This window comes from Danio rerio, chromosome 5 (genome assembly GCF_052040795.2).
Source record: "Danio rerio strain M-AB ecotype USA chromosome 5, GRCz13ab, whole genome shotgun sequence".
NCBI classification, from domain to species: domain Eukaryota; kingdom Metazoa; phylum Chordata; class Actinopteri; order Cypriniformes; family Danionidae; genus Danio; species Danio rerio.
The window spans coordinates 5,007,426-5,027,500 of record NC_141025.1 but is presented as its reverse complement, the minus strand read 5'-3'; the positions used below and the strand labels follow the sequence as shown (position 1 = coordinate 5,027,500).

Here is a 20,075-nt window from a genome sequence, read left to right as displayed (position 1 = left end):
TTTCACTAAAAATACTAAGTAGTGTTAAAGTGAAAGCCTGAAGCAGTGTACTGATGCTGTGACAGATTCAAAAGACCAAAGAGTCGTTAGATAGAGACAAGACTAATTAAATATCACGTTTAACAACTATAGTGAGACGCGACTACATCCTTGATAAACTGTCCGACGTGCACTGCTCTCTGGAGCTCAGACCAGACGAGCACATGACAGTGTGTGTGGGTGTGTCTGTGTGTGTGGTCACGTGATGTGCTTTTTCAGTGGACGGAGGGCTGTTCAGAAATACTAGGTAAAACAAGTTTAATAAAACTATAGCGCTTCATACCGAAACTTCATAGCAAACTTTTTTATTATCGATATTGACAATGCTGTTCGGTCAGTAAATACAGGTATCCATTTTAATCACCCAGTGCAACTATATACAGTTGAATATAACGCAAGTGGAAATGTTTGATTTTTCCAGTGAAAAAGATTATCTAGAAATCTTGCAAATGACAGATTGCAAGCATCTATCTCAAACATAATACTTCAACTTCAGAATTATGAATAGTTGTATTCTGATGTCATCACTTTACTGTGCATTAATGACCAGGACTAATTTAAAGGGTCACGAAACACCAAAACACATGTGTTGAGCTGTTGACAGTGGTATATGTGTCCCACACTGCTAAAAACACTATTAGGACACCTATATTTCACTAAAAAGTGTAAATTGGTTGTTTTGCGTTATTTCAAGCAAATTCGTACTTCTGGTTTGAAACGAATTTTTGAAGCTGCGTCACGGTCATGACATAATAGCGTGTATTCCAGCGTGCAGACTGGACGCCTGTGCCAGAGTGTGTCTTATTACGTCTTACAGTGTGTTGCATTAATGCATGAGTAAAGCTTGGTTCAAACCAATCAGCGCGCTCTATTGTGCAACTTCATTAATATTCATTACCGTCACAGTGTTTAGACGACAGACGCCACGTTGTGTTGGCAAAACAAGCGTGAAGTGTTGCTTTTATAGTTTGCTGCAGTTAAGTTTTGTTTTTATTTTCTCTCTGTGAGAGCTCAGCTGGATCACGTGTGGATTAACAGTGTACGCGACGCTCGACAATAATAACTTACGTGTCTAAGGAGGATTATTGTTTACCTGAGAGCTGTTCTCATCTGCAAACGCTGAGATCCGGATTCGCTTGTAGTCTTCTCTTCATAAAGATGCGGCTCTAGTTGCTGGTGATTGTCCTGTCTCTACAGATTTGGTAAGTGAGCGACCAGCGCTCTTTGTTTATTCAGTTTGTTCGTATCGAACTAAGTTAACTATTGCACCGAGTGTAAACATGTTAGCACCACAACCAAACTTTAACCTCATGTAGGTTTTTCACCGCATTTAGTGACCGGAATAACACATGCGGCTTTCCGACGCTACCTGCCGTGTGCATCTAAGTTTCCGGGAAATGCGGAGGGTTTTTTTCTCTCATTCGCCTTGCGGTATCAAACATTGCATGAAAAATACACGCTTAGAGCAGCTCCTCGAATCAAAACTCTTGTTTGTCGCGAGGGGCATGAATGAATTCCCTGAATGAAAGAGCCAAACTGCAGTTAAGGTCCACCATTTAATAATTTGGCAAATAATTCAACTACAGATGTCCATGTAGGTTAAACACCATCACTTTCTCCTGTGTGTGTGTGTGTGTGTATTTTGACTCTGAAACTGGCGCGTGCCCAAATAGACACTCCCACACCATCTTTAGTTCCTCCGACACTCCCCCCTAAACAGAGCTGGACACGCCCACTTTTCTGACTTTTTCCAAAGTAGAGGTGTGAAAACACCCTGCTGAAACCAGGGGGTTTCATGGCCCTTTAAAGTTCAAGTCCACCATTCAAAGTCTATACGAAATTGAGCATTTTAACCAACAGAGCTACATAAAGGTCTAATATAATTGTTGTTTTACCATGTGTTTGAGAGTAACGGTAATAGCCTACTCATACTAACCTTTATTTTACATCTACATAATTGTGAGAAAGCAAAAAAAAAAAAAAACATTACCTGTCTGGACCTGTCGAGGTTCAGCTCGTCTCCTGTTCTTGCCGTGTTGCCGGTTGAGTTTATCCAGTGCATCAGACTCGTCGATGTGCAGTAAAGCGCTCGCTGCTCCATTACGGTTCTCACAGCCTTCATCTGCTCCTGCTTACGAAACAACAAACCAGCAATGCTCTATCAACAAAACTAGGGCTGCATGATATTGGGAAAAAACTGACATTGCAATATTTTGTTAGTCTGCGATATACAGTTGAAGTCAAAATAACTCTCCCTCTGGTAAATTATTTTTTCTCACTCAAATATTTCCCAAATGATGTTGAACAGATTCAGGAATTTTTCACAGTATTTCTTATAATATTTTTTCTTCTGGAGAAAGTCTTATTGGTTTTATTTCAGCTAGAGTAAAAGCAGTTTTAATTTGTTTTTTAAACCATTTTAAAGGGCACATAGTTTACCTCGTTTTTATGATGTAATGTTAATATTATGGATCTTCTCAGTGTGCCAGTTTAGGCTCAGTTCAACACACAGTTCAGATGTTTTTATTATAATGCCTTAAAGAGTGTCATGTTGGGGGTGTGTACACAGCTCGCTGTTATAGGAGTTTGTCGTTTTACATGAAAATTAGTTTCGGCTTCCCGCCCAACGTAACGTTATTTTATTTCCAATGGAGAGACGCGCACATCAGGCAACACGCTTGCACTTTTCCAGCTGCAGCTAGTTAAGATCACAGGGAGCTTCTGTGTTTGCGAGAAATGCATAGATGCAATGAAAAGTACACATGTTTGCAAACCTACCAAAAGTTACAAACAATAATTCCGATTAGAGCGATAATGTGGAGAATATTGATCTTGTGTTGAGCCCAATAAGCCTTATATCTTAAAACAGAGCACGGGTGTTCCTTTAGTGTAATCGCTTTGACTCACACGCTGAAAATGGCAGACGTGAAACAACAAACTAAGGATCTGGGGCCTCATGTACGAAGACTTGCGTGGAAATCTTACTAAAACATTGCGTAAGCACAAAGCTGTAAATGTGCGTACGCAGAAAAAAATTCAGATGTATGAAACACTGCGTACGCCGAATCTCACGCATATTCTTTTGTACATCTGAATGAAGGTGAAACAGAGCGCAACATGCACGAGCACAAAACCACTCCCTGCCTCTTCCCCTGTATGAATATGCAAATGACTCTACTTTGGCAAAACCCAACGAAAAAGCAAAGGCAAAAGCAAGCAAGAAGAGAAACTTTGAACAGAATGTGAATTAGAGGTGCTGCTTTCGGAGGTAGACCGGAGGAAAGCGGTGTTATTTGCAAGTTTGTCCTTCGAAATTAATAACAAAAGAAAAAATAGAGTGGGGAGAGTTTAGCTGATGCGGTTAACACAGTTGGGTCTGAACATCGCACTGAGTTAATTAAAAAAAGAAATAGTGTGGATTATAGGTGTAAAATGTTGCAGTACCCTTAACAGTCTCAGTGGCGCAGCTCGTTAGACGCATGTCAACATGGTTTGACACGTTCGAGCATGAACTTGGTTCGAATCCAGCGTCTTATGAACTCTTTCTTCTTTTTTCCCCGCTACATATCAGATTTTGCCAACTATTTATCACGAGAAAGACAAGTAGGAATCATTAATAAGTCTGTGCATCATATTTTATTTGCACATTTATTGAATGGAAATGTTTCTGATGCACTATGCAAATTCATCTTCAGATAGTGTCTTTATAGCAATGTGCGTGCGGTAGATAGCTCAGATTACATTGGGAAAACAGGCGACCGCTGCAAATTGCGCTTTAATGTTTAGCTGGTCAACTGTATGGTATGGAAACCTTATATACCTACTAGATGAACCCGTCTCATACAGCTGCCATTGCACGGCTCAGACACTTTGTAGAGAGGAATTTAACACAACTGCCTCTAGGAGTCGCCAATGGAAATAAAACAGACACGCACAAAAAATGTGCGTACGCCAGCCATAAAGCTGGCGTGGAGCTGCGCACATTCCCACGTTCAGTTCATGGTTAGTAAATCCAAACGTGGAGTACGCAAAGTTTTTGTGCGTACGCAGCGTTAATACACGAGGCCCCTGGTGATGCGCCTGTCAGTCAATATTGGTGGGCGGGGGGACCGCACTCCAACGTCAAGTTGCGGTGGGTCTAAAAAACCGCTTCAATTGGTCCACCATTTTTATTTTTTATGTTGTTAAATTGAAAAAAAAAGAAAAAGGACTGCGTGTGTTTATATCACACCAATATGACGGTCTATACACTACCAACACCTGTCTGTCCAAACAGCTTGAAAAGTAGATTTTTCACCATAGGTGGCCTTTAAGGTCAATATTATTAGCCCCCTTAAGCAATATTTGTTTTCGACTGTCTACAGAAGAAACCACAGTTATACAAGGACTTGCCTAATTACCCTAACTTTACCCTAATTAACCTAGTTAAGCCTTTAAATGTCAATTTAGACTGAATACTAGTGTCTTAAAGAATATCTAGTCAAATATTATGTGCTGTCATCATGGCAAAGATAAAATAAATCAGTTATTAGAGATGAGATATTAAAACTATTATGATTAAAAATGTGTTGAAAAAATGTTTCAGTCAAACAGAAATTGGGGGAAAAATACACAGGAGAGCTAATAATTCAGTAGAGCTAATAATTCAGGAAAGCTAATAATTCAGGAGGAATAATAATTCAGGAGGAATAATAATTCAGGAGGAATAATAATTCAGGAGGAATAATAATTCTGACTTCAACTGTAAATCAGTAACTCTGAATAGAAGTAAAGTCATAATGTCTATTGCTTTTTTTAGCACTTGATATTTTATTATGCATGCAGACAGACTATATTTAGGCTGTCATTCTCATGCATGATCTTGAGAGAAAGAGAATTTTGAGTTTATTGCCATTTCCGCTTCTTTGGCTATGGCATGGCAAAAAAAAAAAAAAAAAAACATCCAAGTTTACCACATTTTAAAAATACCACTTTTCTAGTTATAAAAATATTCTAACAATTAAAAGCCACCAACAGCAATAAATAATACACAAGGTAAAATACAGAAATAATAATAATGATAATATGTGACACAAATCTAAAACAGTTTTTTAAGGTTTGCATGATCTTGATAATATGAAGTAATGTGAGTGTTCTGACCATAAGCGGCGGCCCAGGCCACAGGCATGAAGTCTTTGCTGAGTGCAGTGCTGTCATACGGCCGGTCATGAGGAACCGGCTCCTCACCTCCAACCACAACCTCCATGTAAACTTCATCCGACAGCTTAGAGCCTCCTGCACACAAAGCACACTCAAAACATTCATCCATTCATTTTCTTTTCAGCTTAGTCCCTTTATTAATTAGGGGACGCCACGGCAGAATGAACCGCCAACTTATCTAGCACGAGCGGATGTCTTTCCAGCTACACCCTAACACTGGGCAACACCCATACACTCTTGCACACAATCAGGTACACTACGGCCAATTTAGCGTATCCAATTCCTCTATAGCGCATGTGTTTGGACTGTGGGGAAAACCAGAGCACCCGGAGGAAACCCACCCCAACACGAGGAGAACATGCAAAGCCAGATCAGGGTATATACAGGAATCAGAGTTTAAAATTCAAGATCTTTTAAGACCTTTTTTAAGACTCTTTGCATACATTTTAAGACCTCATTACCACTTCAGGTTTCAACCAGTAACACTGCCAACATTTTAATCCTAAACTAAAACTGTTAGGGGTGTAACAATACACTCAGCTCACGATACAATGTGTATCACGATATAATGTTCACGATTCGATATGTATCACGATATTTGGAATAAAAATTGAAAATGAAACTGAAATGCAAATTTTATTTTATATTTTTTTTATTACCAAGTAAACTATTTTTTATGTATTTCTTTTGTTTCAACTTGTTAAACTGAACCTTCTTTAAGAAAATAAAAAGGGACTTTTTCCAGTCTCTGGAAAATAAAACGATTTAAAAACTTCTTATAAAATATTATTGAAATGATTCAATTCAATTGAATTTAACAGTAAGAGCTTAAGGCTTTGCTTGGTCACTTGCGTTTTTTGTGCGTGCAATCTACATTTCCAGGTAATCAGCAGTTCTATAAAATAATCCTGAACTGATGTGTGTCTGTCTGAGAGGTTTTTATGGATGGCTGTCTTCATGTTGGGGATGATGAGTGACAGGGTGGCCGTCTTTTCATTACACAGGACAGTCGTGGCTCTTTTCAGCAGTTTAGGCAGGTTTACTATTTCTTCAGCGTCGCTGATGTCGGCGCTATCAAGTGTATCATGTTGACGTGCATTTTTGTGTACCTCTGTACTCAAAAGAGTTCATGCTCGTCGTAATCATAACTCTAAAATCCGATATGATTATTTAAATAATGTGCACGCTTTCGGTTTCATTTCCACTGCTGTTCATACTTCCCACGCGGCTCCTGAACGATCACTCTGTTCCACAAACTGAATGCAGAATGTTAGTCACAACCTGCAGGTTCTGTTCACTGAAGCAGACGCGCGCGCGTCTACCATAGTCCACCCTCTGTAGTAACAGCTCACGGTCAGCTTACGTCATGTGTGATTTTGCGGCCGTCAATACATCATTATATGAAGACAGAATGATATTTTAGGGTGAATTGTACCTTATAAATACAGTATGTGACTCTTTCAACACCATTAGGAGGTATCCATGTCGCTGTGCAAAGTATGTAAATCACTGTGAAGACTTTAAAACTTCGGCTATGTTTGTCCCAGTATGCGTGTCAAAAAGCGGACGAGTCTAAAGCAATGACTGTACAACTGAAATGTTGCCAGACGTCTGATTTTGAGAGGATGGGCCATCCTCTATTTCAGCTCCACTCATCTTGGTCTGCTAACATTACTGCTGCTGCAATCTGAACTCACGTGCGACAGCAGGTGGAACGTAGCTCACGTGCAAACAGCTCAACTAATAAGAGAAAACGGACGTCATATCGTAATCAAATCGTCATAACGCCACGATGCATATCGAGACATTTTTGCATCACAATAAATCGTACAACGATAAATCGTTACACCCCTAAAAACTGTATTGACATACTGAATAAAAATGTTAATCCAGCAGGTTGTGCTTTTACAGCAGCAGTAATAACGGTGTTTCCCTGGTTACTTAGGTAAACAAAGCAGCGATGTCAAATCTAGCAGGATTTGTTTGATTTCATAAACCACACAGCATCCCAATATTCAAAGAATAAATTCAGGCATACTTTAGCATACTGATACTGAATTTAACACCTTGTAAAAAAGACGTTTTAATACTTTTTATGGGCCTTAAATTTCTCTAAATTAATTTCTCAATTTGTAATACTTTTTAAGACTCAGTGGACACCCTGCTGATAAAGGTGACCTGTACCGTACCATCCCACTCAGTGGACAGCGGTCATAAGGTAACGTTCAGAAAAAAACAAAACACCAGCGAAGAAACTCGACACAGAGGAACATAAAAACCTACTGTCAGCCAGCATTTCAGAAGTGTTATTGCAGAGTAGGGCTGGGCGATACGGCAAAAGAAAATGATCACGATCACTTTTTTCAAGTCAGTCGATTTCGATATTTATCACGATAAACATAAAATCTTTACATCTATTAATTTTATAGGATTTTCTGCATGCCAACCGCTTTGTGCAGCTGATTTAACACATTTTGTGAAATGTATTAGCTGTCTGACAATATAAATAATTAAATAATAAAAAAAGTATAATTTCAATTCAGTATTTACTGTTCATGTTTTATTAAAATTCAACATCAAAATAAATAAATAAAATAACACCGATTTGGAAAAAGTAAAAAGTGAGTTAATGATCACAGAATGTTCAGTTTTGGATGAACTCTCCTTTTAATGGTGAATTAAACTCTGCTGTTAATTTAAGATTTCCGTCTGGATTTTGCCAACCCATAATTAAAGGCTTCCCAAATCCACATGCAGAGGTGTAAATGCAAAACTTTGGTATCATTTTAAAGAAAACCCTTTGATTTATCAAACACTATTGAAAGTGTTTAAAATATCTGTATATGTTGTCTGTGTTATAATAAACACCTAAAAAAAGAGGCGCTTTTTTTTTATAAACTCAAATTTGAAAGTTTATCTTTTAGGTTGTGTGTGGTCTAGCGTGCTGTAATTAATGTTGGTGGTTCCTGCACATGTCTGTAATCAGAGGAAAAAAGAAAAATGTCTCCACCATAATCTATGCAAAAGTTATTGTATTCCAACTGATGAGAGGTGCTGTACAAGCCACAGGGATCGATCATTGTTTTCATATTTCACTATTCTTTTGTTTGATCAAACATAATTCACTGTGTGTGAACCACGTCAGACATATAAAGGATTACTTATGCACATCACCTCAAAAACAGAGGAGAATGGCCCTGAAGCGCACAGCATCATATCTGTGATATCTGGGGCTGCTTATTGATCATAAATGTATTGTTTTCACTTCTGAAAAAAAAAAACTAAGTAGCTTCAGACTACTGAAGTTTATAGTGACGTTTGTTGTCAACAATGTCAGTGACTGTGACATTTTTTACTTTATTTTTTCCTTACATTCCAAGTGCAACTAACACTTTATGGCTGTACACTTGTACTGAGTGTGGCATCCGGAAGGGCATGCTGCAAAATACCAGCGCAGCCTTGCACATAGTGCGTAAATATTATCGAACACCTAACGAACTGTCATCATCGTTTTGTCGTAAAAAAATATATATCAGGATAATTATCGATATCGAATTATCGCCCAGCCCAACACAAACAGCACGCTGAAGTATAAATGCACGACTAAGTGCAGGGCAGGTGCCGTGGGTCACGGAGATAACTCGACACAGAAGTAGAAATCAGCCGTTAGATGTTCAATTTAATGTGAACTATCGGTTTCAGAGGGGTCAATTCTCGCAGCTTAAAATAGTTACTCTGTATTTCTGTATCACTCCACACTATAAATCTATCTGTGCACGCTTCATACAGTCAGAGCAACAGCTCAAGGTAAATGTGCACCGCCTTGTGATACCACTACAGATGCTATAGGTCACTTTCCAAAACCTTTTCATTCACCGTTCCTCACTGGTGGAAGATCTTCAAACTCCCACAAGGACTGTTAAACCACTAGTATCATCCAAACAACAGCTAATAACCTCTTCCGTGATCATGAGAAACCCTGTAAGAAAAACCAGGATCCGCTCTTGTGCGTATTGCCTCTTCTTGTTGAATCGCTGAATGCCTCCTCAATTGTTAGTTGCTTTGGACAAAAGCGTAAATGTAAGAGTGTCTCACCGTCGGTCTGTGTGTGATGACCATCTCCCACAGACATGTAGATCTTCTCTCTCAGAGGACGAACCACAGGCTCGGCCAGAGCCACAGTCTCGTTCTCGCCCAGATCTACGGTTTCTCCTGCACACAGACACAAAAACATCACTCTATCAGGACTGCAGCATGACACAAGGCTGAAGACAAAAACAACTTGATTTATTTTGCATCAACATAAAAGGAAATGTTCAGCGATGTACATTTATTCATACTGCATTAAAAACAAAGACATATTTAGTGATGCACATTTACTTTGTTTCATTAAACGATGATGATATTTCTGTTTTACATATTGATTTTGCATTACCAAAGACAAGGATGTTTTTAATGATGCTCCATTTTTTTTGGTTTCAAACATAAGCACAAATTTAACAATGCACATTTATTTATTTATTTATGATGGATGTTTTTAGTGATGCATATTTATTTATTTAAAAATGACCAAAAACAAGGACATTTCAGTGATGCATATTTACAGCTGAAACCAGAAGTTGACAAACAAAAAAGGAACGTAGTAAAGTTTCATAAACTAATTTCGAGAGGAGCACGTGATATGATTGTGCACCGCTGGACACTCATCCGTAATCAGCAAAATCCAATCAGAATGATCCTAGATTAATATAAAGGGATCACTTTCTCCTTATTGCTCTATCTTCGTTTTGGAAGAATCCCCCCTTCCACCCCATCTCCTCCTTTTTTTTTTCTCCCCTGATATGCTTCTAGACCGGGCAGAAGCCCTGGGCTCAAATATCTCCGAGCTCAGGGTTCTCTCCCGGGACAGCATGCCAAACCTGCTATAAGTGCCAAGCATATCTAAGTGGGAACTCTTGAAATCTTTTTTAAAAAAATGTCTGATGGTAAATCACACTAAACGTTTACTATTTAAGGTCTGTTAGGATCACCTAAATGATTTACATTTGCTAAATGCCAGAATAATAAGAGAATTTGTTTTTTACACATTTTTATTAATTTCTAGACGTTCAAACGTTTACACACATTTCCTTGGTGTTTTTTAGCTTTGCTTTTAAACTGTATAACTTTGGTCAAATGTTTTGGGTCTCCTTCTACAAGCTTCTCACAATAGTTTGCTGGAATTTTGGCCCATTCCTCCTGACAGAATTGGTGTAACTGAGTCAGATTTGTTGGTTGTCTTGCTCGCACAAGCTTTTTCCAACTCTGCCCACAAATTTTCTATAGGATTGAGATCAGGGCTTTGTGATGGCCACTCCAAAACATTCACTCTGTTGTCCTTAATTTGGCAGTATGCTCAGGGCCATGGTCTGTTTGGAAGACCCATTTGTGGCCAAGTTTTAATTTCCTGGCTGATGTCTTGAGATGTTGCTTCAGTATTTCTACATAATGTTCTGTCTTCATGATGCCATCTATGCTGTGAAGTGGACCAGTCCCTCCTGCAGCAAAACAGCCCCACAACATGATGCTGCCACCCCCATACTTCACAGTTGGGATGGTGTTCCTAGGCTTGTAAGCTTTCCCTTTTGTCCTCCAAATGTAACACTGATCATTATGGCCAAACACTTCAATCTTAGCTCCATCAGACCACAGGACATGTCTCCAGAAATTAGTCTTTTTCCCAGTGTCATTTAGCTAATTGTAATCTGGCTTTTGTGTTGATTCTGGCTTGTTGATTTTCCCATGTTGTCACGCAAGGAAGGAGTGTGTTTGAGGTTTTCCTTAAATACTATTCTACAGTTGTGCCTCCAATTAACTCAAATGTTGTCAATTAGCCAATCAGAAACTTCCAAAACCTCGACACCCTCATCTGAGCTTTTTCAGAGGCGGAATAATCTTATTGTATGTAAACTTGACTTTCAAGAAAAGTTATAACAATTTCTCAATAAATATCTCCGTCATTATTCTGCTATCAAGCAGAACAGAAACAATTTTATTAATCCTAACTTACCTAAAAGACAAAAACTTTAGTCATATTAACGTCTGACTATTTTTAAATGGTTATGTGCGTTTTATACAGTGTATGTAAGCTTCTGGTTTCGGCTGTACTTATTTTGCAACAAAAATATTACATTTATAGTAATATAGTGATGCACCTTTATTTATTTTGTATTTACAAAAATAATGACTTTTTTGATCCGTATTTTATTCTTTTGCATCAAAAATAAGGTAGATTATAGAGATGAACAATTATTGATTTTACATAATAAAAAGGATGTTTATAGTGATGCATATTTATTTAATTTGCATGACCAAAACAAAGGCCATTTTAGTGATGCATATTTATATATTTTGAAACAAAAATAAAGATGTTTAGGGATGAATATTTATTCATTTTGCATCAAACATAGGAATTTTTACAGTGATGGAAATTTTTTTAATTTGCATTACCAAAAACAAAAGATATTTTAATCATGGTTTCCGCTACATTCAATCTTCCATGGCAGGCCGCCACGCCAAAATTGATCACGCCATGGCTACATTACAGCTTCTCTTTCAAAAAATTTTATTTTTTAATAGCGTGTAGTAATCGGACAAAAACGTATTAAAAGGTAAGTGAATTATAACAGCGCAAACTTTTCTATAACCGTAGTAGTGCTGTGCGTCTTTTGTTTAACCCTTTAAGGTTATGTGCTGACTGACTGACTGACAGGTGCGTGATACGCGAGGCCGGCAAACGTGACATATACCTGTTTCACTTTACTGCAGGACGCATTAATGCTGCTCTGTAGGTCCATTGGAGACATTCATAAATATTCCTAGCAAATCTAATTAATGTTGGAGACATACTCGTTACATAAACGCACTAAATCGCACTTCAGCAGTGTTTATTTAAGAGCGCACAAGAAGATCTGCGCTTGAGCAGCGTATATAGAAGGGGGCGTGCAAGAAGTTTTGTGCACGAACAGAGGAAATCGGCGCATAAGCAAAGAGATTCACATGCTGTAGGTTATTACATAAATGCGATCTCGACTTCTAATACTGCGCTCACAACATTTTTAATTGAAATAACCCCACAGGTAGTTAGTAGATCTGTTTTTAAAAAAAAGGCCTGCCGCCAGAGCTGGAAAAAAAATCCTAGAGAAAACACTGTAAGTGATGCACATTTATTTTGTTTCAAAAAAAAGATTTTTCCAAGTTTAACATAGTTTTGCATAAAAAAACAAGGACATTTTTTCTGATGCTCTGTTTATTTTGCGTCAAAAATAAGGATCATTATAGTGATGAACTATTATTAATTTTGAATAAAACAATAAGCGTTTATAGTGATGTACATTTATTTACTTTAAATTAACCAAAAACAAAAACATTTAAGTGATGCATATTGATATATTTTAGAACAAAAATAGGGATGTTCATGATGATGCATATTTCCTGATCAAGACATTTTAGTGATGCACATTTATTTTGCTTCATAAAAAGATTTTTCCTTATGTTACATGTCCCATTACAAAAAACAAGGACATTTTAGTGATGCTCTTTTAATTTTGCATCACAAATAAGGATGATTATAGTGTTATAAGGACATTTAGTGATGCACATGTAAGATGGCTAAATCTCTTCAGAATATCAGATCTGAATAACTCTTATGGATTTTCATGAGGCAAGAGCATAAGAATTGCTATGCAATAATACAAAGGACTTTCTGATCTGAGAAGTGATGAAGAAACCAGCTGTTCAACTGTTCTATTCAAGTCATCCTGATTAAATCTTCCTGACTGTATGTCTTTGACAAGATCAGGGAAGAATGCCGGAATGCACCCTGCTCCTTTCACCCCAAGCCCCCCTTCTTGACCTTTAAGCGACTTGCTGATCAGAGCACATTTCACATAAAAGGTCCAGGGTTTAAATATGGTGTATCTGGCAGCAGTATATTCATGTTGGGTATCATTTTAAATGTTTCTGTGTGATTGGTAAAGTGGACTTAATTTCACTTGTATATGTTGATTTGGTTTTTGACTTTGATTAGATCTTTGCCAGATGTTCCCCCTCCTTAGAGATGATTAACTCCCCAAATTCACCAGGCAAGGGTCTTTGTGATGCTTCTATTGTCTTGAATTTATGGCTGTTTGTTTTGACTTGAGTATACAAGGTAAAGATGTGGTATGGGTCGGGGGGATGTTTTAAAAATACACCCCAGTGCAGCATCTCTGAGACTTATGCTGCAATGTATTTCCCTGGTCAGGTATGCATCTCTAACTCTTTGATTTATCTTTGATTAATGGATGTTGTATTGTTACAGTCTCATCTCTGAATTGGCTTCCTGATGATTTATTAAGTAATTGGCAGAATACAATTTTACCCGATAAATAAAATGTTAAGTTTTGATTAATTCTGGAGTTTTGCGAATTCATTGTATCCAGTAGATTATGAGGAGTCTTCATTACCTTTATAGTACGGCATACATTAAATTGATTAATAGGCGCATTTGATTATACGTAGCCATAGAGAGCCGATAACATGTAGACCTTGTAGTCATTTAACCACTGGAAGTAGCAAGTTGCAGGGCTTGGCTAAAAGATCTATTTTTTTAGGACTAGGTGAGCGTTATGCAACCAGCCTATTTGAATATTAGTTAATCCTGCATCCTCTGACTATTTTCAGAGTGTCGACATATTGTCCGTGAGAAGAAGCGCAAACCCGGGACGTGGAACTCTAAACGATGTTGGTCCCTAATGAACGTACAATTAGAATATCGGACCCCAGAAAATATCAAAACTTAAATTAAATCATAAATGATTAAAATTAAATCATAAATGATGAATGTGATCCGTTCTTACAATTAAAAATACAGTCTAAATTTTTGGATCATTTAAATTGAAGTCAGATTGAATTCGGAGCTAAAAAACGAATATAAATAAATTCTAATAAATAATAAAATTATTTTCAGAAGCACTAGAAAAGGCTTACATGCATTAAACCTTCAACCATGCTGTTGGTTTCGTCATTGGGCTAATAGATGGAGTCCTACACACAATAGTTTATTTTGCATCAACAAAACATTTTTAGTGATGCACCTTTATTTACTTTAAATTACCAAAAACAAGGAAATTTAAGTGACGAACATTTGCTAATTCTGCATAAAAAAAATAAGGACATTTAATGATGCACAGGCGACATGGTGGCTCGGTGGTTAGCACTGTCACCTTACAGCAAGAAGGTGGCTGGTCCAAAAATGAACGAACCTTCGTTTAATTTGGATTTTTTTTTTTAACAAAGACAAAATTAGTGATTGATTTTCACCTTAAATAAACCAAAGTAAAGACATCTGTAGTTATGAATATTATGCATTAACTAGGGGTGTAAAGATACACTCAGCTCACGATACAATGTGTATCACGATATAATGTTCACGATTCGATATGTATCACGATATTTGGAATAAAAATTGAAAATGAAACTGAAATGCAAATTTTATTTAAAAAAATTTTATTACCAACTAAACTATTTTTTATGTATTTCTTTTGTTTTAACTTGTTAAACTGAACCTTCTTTAATAAAATTAATTAAACAGGCCTGTCTCTGGAAAATAAAAACATTTAAAAACTTCTTATAAAATATTATTGAAATGATTCAATTCAATTGAATTTAACAGTAAGAGCTTAAGGCTTTGCTTGGTCACTTGCGTTTTTTGTGCGTGCAATCTACATTTCCAGGTAATCAGCAGTTCTATAAAATAATCCTGAACTGATGTGTGTCTGTCTGAGAGGTTTTTATGGATGGCTGTCTTCATGTTGGGCATGATGAGTGACAGGGTGGCCGTCTTTTCATTACACAGGACAGTCGTGGCTCTTTTCAGCAGTTTAGGCAGGTTTACTATTTCTTCAGCGTTGCTGATGTCGGCTTGTTTTCATGTTGTATCATGTTGATGTGCATTTTTGTGTACCTCTGTACTCATAAGAGTTCATGCTCGTCGTAATCATAACTCTAAAATGCGATATGATTGTTTAAATGATGTGCACGCTTTCGGTTTCATTTCCACTGCTGTTCATACTTCCCACGCGGCTCCTGAACGATCACTCTGTTCCACAAACTGAATGTTGTTTACTACTTTATTACCTGGTAGTCACAACCTGCAGGTTCTGTTCTCGCACGCGCGCGTCTACCATAGTCCGCACTCTGTAGTAACAGCTCACGGTCAGCTCACGTCATGTGTGATTTTGCGGCTGCCAATACATCATTATATGAAGACAGAATGATATTTTAGGGTGAATTGTACCTTATAAATACAGTATGTGACTCTTTCAACACCATTAGGAGGTCTCCATGTCGCTGTGCAAAGTATGTAAATCACTGTGAAGACTTTAAAACTTAGGCTATGTTTGACCCAGTATGCGTGTCAAAAAGCGGACGAGTCTAAAGCAATGACTGTACAACCGAAATGTTGCCAGACGTCTGATTTTGAGAGGATGGGCCATCCTCTATTTCAGCTTCACTCATCTTGGTCTGCTAACATTACTGCTGCTGCAATCTGAACTCATGTGCGACAGCAGGTGGAACGTAGCTCACGTGCAAACAGCTCAACTAATAAGAGAAAACGGACGTCATATCGTAATCAAATCGTCATAACGCCACGATGCATATTGTGACATTTTTGCATCGCAATAAATCGTACAACGATAAATCGTTACACCCCTAGCATTAACAAAAACATTTTCTGCAGTGATGCACCTATTTATTTATCTTGCATTAACAACAATAAAGACATTTTAAGTGATGCACATTTATTTAGCATTAACAACAATACATTTTTAGTGATGCACTGCACACTCCTACTAGATTTTTACTTGCCCTCACAACATTTCCACAGGCCTTGAGGCAAAATTAAAAAGATTTGCTGGGCATCAACAACTACAGCAGCTCATAATATGCTCATAAACATGGCACAAATGTTCATAATCATGATGCATTGTTATATTATAATTAGATCTCAACTGAAGCACTGGCAAATGCCCAAGAAATACCCAGCATGTCTGACCGCCAGAGAAAGTGAATCTGCAGTTTTTACTCTCTCACGTCTCATATAAAAGTGACCTTCCCTGAAAACCATCACTGCAGAACGTCTGCGGCTCCATTACTGAGCTAAAGAGTGTTGGTAAACTAAAACTATAACTCTGCTAATGCTAAGAAAATATCTGTTTGTACACGGACAAAGGAAATACAATATAAAATAATACACAGACTTCATATCTCCCCTAACCGCAGACATCTATTTAACCCTTCTAATTCACCTTTGTGTTTAAAACAAGTGTGCCGCAAGCCTGCGTTTGAGTGAAGGTCTCGGCCGTTAGATCGCCCCCTGGGGGCTGGCTGCAGTACAAGTCATAAAGCCCGCCTCCTCCGTGTTAATGAAGGAGACTTGAGCCCAAATAAAAAAATTAATTACACTTGCAATAAACTGTCCCGAAAGATGGTTCTGGTCGATTAAGGCACTGGTTATTGTGCTGAAATAGGTGCAGATCTTCATTTTTGTAAACAGTTTGTTTTTAGGAGTAATTAAATGCTGGGCGTGTCATCGTGATTGACAGCTGTGATTGACAGTTTCTCAAAGCAGCGCGTCTGAGCTTCGGCAGGAGACTGAAGTGTTATTATTCGATTTCTGTGTTATTTTACCATGACAACATGAGTTCAGCAGTAAACTACAGTTTCTGACATACATGATCCTGGTGGAACACTGTTTATTTGCTAAGGTCAGGGCTTTTTTCGGGCTTTATTGGTTTGCTGATACACGCCTAGCCACCCAGATAGCAAAACACACTCGGGCCAGTTCCAGCTAGATTCCAGCCGGAGACTTCACTTACCCCTCAGAGCTCAGACTGACTGGATGCCTGGACTCACTGCCCGATTCCAGCCCGAGTCAATCGAGCCAGATGCGGCGGCCGAGCGAGCCGGTGCTGCCGCATGCGAGCCGGAATCAGCCCGCGACGCCGCGAGTAGATTATGCGCTGCGGCCCGGAGCTGGCGCGTTTGACTGTATAAAACCCTCATATTTGTTAACGTTATTACATCCATTTGTGTTGATATGACAGCAAACGCATGCTGAGAAGTTCGGGGGGGCGTGGTTGATTTTACATAAAGCGTTTGGTTGGAAGCTCGACTCCGCTCATTTTCGCGGCTCCTCCTCTGGCTCCATCAGACAGTCCTTCTGCGCATGTCAAGGCTCCAATTTCAGCAGTCTTTTGCAACAGTTTGTGCCCGTCAAGCAGGCGTTTTGCCCTCAAAGCGTTCAATAGGAAAAGGGGCTGTCGCGTCGTCCATATTTTTTACAGTCATTGGTTTAAAATGTAAAACTGATGTAGGTACTTTAACGCATTGTATGTGGTCATGTTAGGGCTGCTCGATTATGGGAAAAATCATAATCATGATTATTTTGGTCATAATTGTAATCACGATTATTCAAAACGATCATCAGTTGAAGTCAAAAATATTCGTCCTCCAGTGAATTTATTTTTATATATAAATATTTCATACTGTTTTTATTTTTACTTTTTCTTACATTTTACGGGTGATAACAGACAAACAGACGTTTCGGCACAAAGCCTTCCTCAGTGTGTGACACATTCTCCAACTCCACCCTTTTATTCCATAGTCAATCACAATGTGCAATTAGTTAAACCGTCACTCTCATTTCATTATCAATTAATCACACAATAACTTATAATCTTCACAGCAATGACAATAAACATTCTTCCCATTTCCGACCTCACTCCACAGAGATAAAGTGCATCAACCCCCATCACTAATCAGGTGTACATCAATACAAAAAATTCTAACAGTTGACATTAAAAGTTTTCTACATTTAACAATTACTCAAAGATTAAAAATAACAAGTCTTACCTTCATCTCTACTCTTACAACCAATTATACAGGAGACATTTACCTGCATATTAAAAAACGATTTGCAAGACATACGAAAAAACTTGCATTCAAAAACCATTACTACATAGGAAAACATCATATCAATTATCATTATATTTTTTTAACAATTTACACTACAATAGATCATAATCAATTACTCGAAAAACACCTTTTCAAAATAAAAACAGTATGAAGCAATTGAGTGCGAATCATTACCTTCTTTTGAATAATAGTAACGATCAGATTAACGCATCAAACCAAAGAAGTAACTAAAAAAAAACGCAAGCGCGCAGGACAAACTTCAGTAACTATATATAAATATTTCCCAAATGATGTTTAACAAAGGGATTTCTTTACAGTATTTCCTATAATATTTTTTTCTTCTGGAGAAAGGCTTATTTGTTTGGTTTCAGCTAGAATAAAAGCAGGTTTGAATATTTTGAAATCTATTTTAATAGCTCGATATTATTAGCCCCTTTAAGCAATATATATGTTTGATTGTCTGCAGAAGAAACTACTGATATACAATGACTTGACTATTTACCCTAATTAAGCCTTTGAATGTCACTTTTAGCTGAATACTAGTATCTTGAAAAACATCTAGTAAAATATAATGTGCTGTCATTGTAGTAGACATGAAATGGTTAACATGTGTCACGTGATTGTGGTGGAGGGTCACCGGGGTTACGTAGTGCGCTTATAGGTGGCACCTGTTCATTCGCAACTTAGGAAGGAGAGAGAGAGGGGGTGAACGGGGACGCGGTACTCTTTGTTGACCAAACGAAACCAAACTTAAGCTCAAACTTAAGCCCAAATCAAATTCTACACTGTCCAAAGATCAAGGTATGTTTTATATTGGAAAATAAACGAGTGTAGACTTCTTGCCTTGTTTACATTTGATGTTTGCGTCACAAATCATGTCTCTGGTTTAGCCACTCAGCTGTTAAACCACGTAGCCGCTACAGTCATCATAGCAAAAATAAAAGAAATCAGTTATTAGAAATGAGTTATTAAATCTATTATGTTTAAACTGTGCTTTAAGCATCTTCACTGTATTTTTAATTTATTATTAATTAATAATAAAAACAGTCGGCAGCAGCAGGAATACCGCACACTGTCTCTTTAAGAATAGTGCGGCTCTGATATGGTTTCTCTTTCAAGTGTCTTTTGATTCTCAACTTGTTAGTTTATTACACAAATGAGGGTTAATATGAATAAATAGTAAACACCGCGCTCTGACACAAATGTGCATGTATTTGACCATTAAAGCGCTCACATTAAGATCACGTTAGATGTACACATCAGCACGTGCTCTTTTGCGCTTTTAAAAATATGAATGATGCGCATCCCGTGCTGCAAAAGTTACATTACAGCACTTGCTTTTAGTCACTTTCATGTGGAACTGAGCTTTGCAGAGGCAAAGAGTTTTCATATGTGTACAACCGGAAAGGGGGCGGTACGTGATGGAATAATTGTTTATCTCGATTAATGGTTTTTCATAATCGTTAAAAGTCAAAATTGAAATCGAAATCGGATTTTCGATTAATTGCACAGCCCCTACGTCATGTACAAGCTACAAAGATTCTGGTCCTTGATGCTGGGGGAAATGGAAAAGATCTTTAACATGCCATTGGATTTTGACCCAGTTTCGTTGATTTTGGGTTTACCTAATTCAGTGGTTCTCAAACTTTTTTCATCAAGTACCACCTTAGAAAAAAATAGTCTCTCCAAGTACCACCAAAATGAGCAGTATTGAAATACAGTAGTGTAGTAGGCCCAGTAAAGCAGCTACAACTCTGCACAGTTAAAAAACCTGGCAGATTACCTCAGAAATATAGGCTTTATGTCATTTATGGCATGTTATATACATAATTTTTTAT

The 20,075-nt window shown here is 37.8% G+C and overlaps 1 protein-coding gene across 4 annotated transcripts in view; it reads right to left on the bottom strand.

The window, feature by feature from the left end:
- The window catches only part of LOC563292 (zinc finger Y-chromosomal protein 1), a 41,192-nt gene that overhangs the window by 2,742 nt on the left and 18,375 nt on the right, over positions 1-20,075 (bottom strand). For 2 of the 4 annotated variants that reach the window (XM_087253170.1, XM_087253169.1), the window contains exons 5-7: positions 9,334-9,450; positions 5,179-5,313; positions 2,030-2,170 (exon numbers count right to left, since the gene is read on the bottom strand). In XM_087253170.1, the coding sequence (XP_087109296.1) occupies positions 2,030-2,170; positions 5,179-5,313; positions 9,334-9,450 (393 nt within the window). Of the gene's footprint in view, positions 1-2,029; positions 2,171-5,178; positions 5,544-5,596; positions 6,480-9,333; positions 9,451-20,075 lie in introns of those variants that run through there. The other 2 variants (XM_087253171.1, XM_087253172.1) reach the window with 2 other exon arrangements.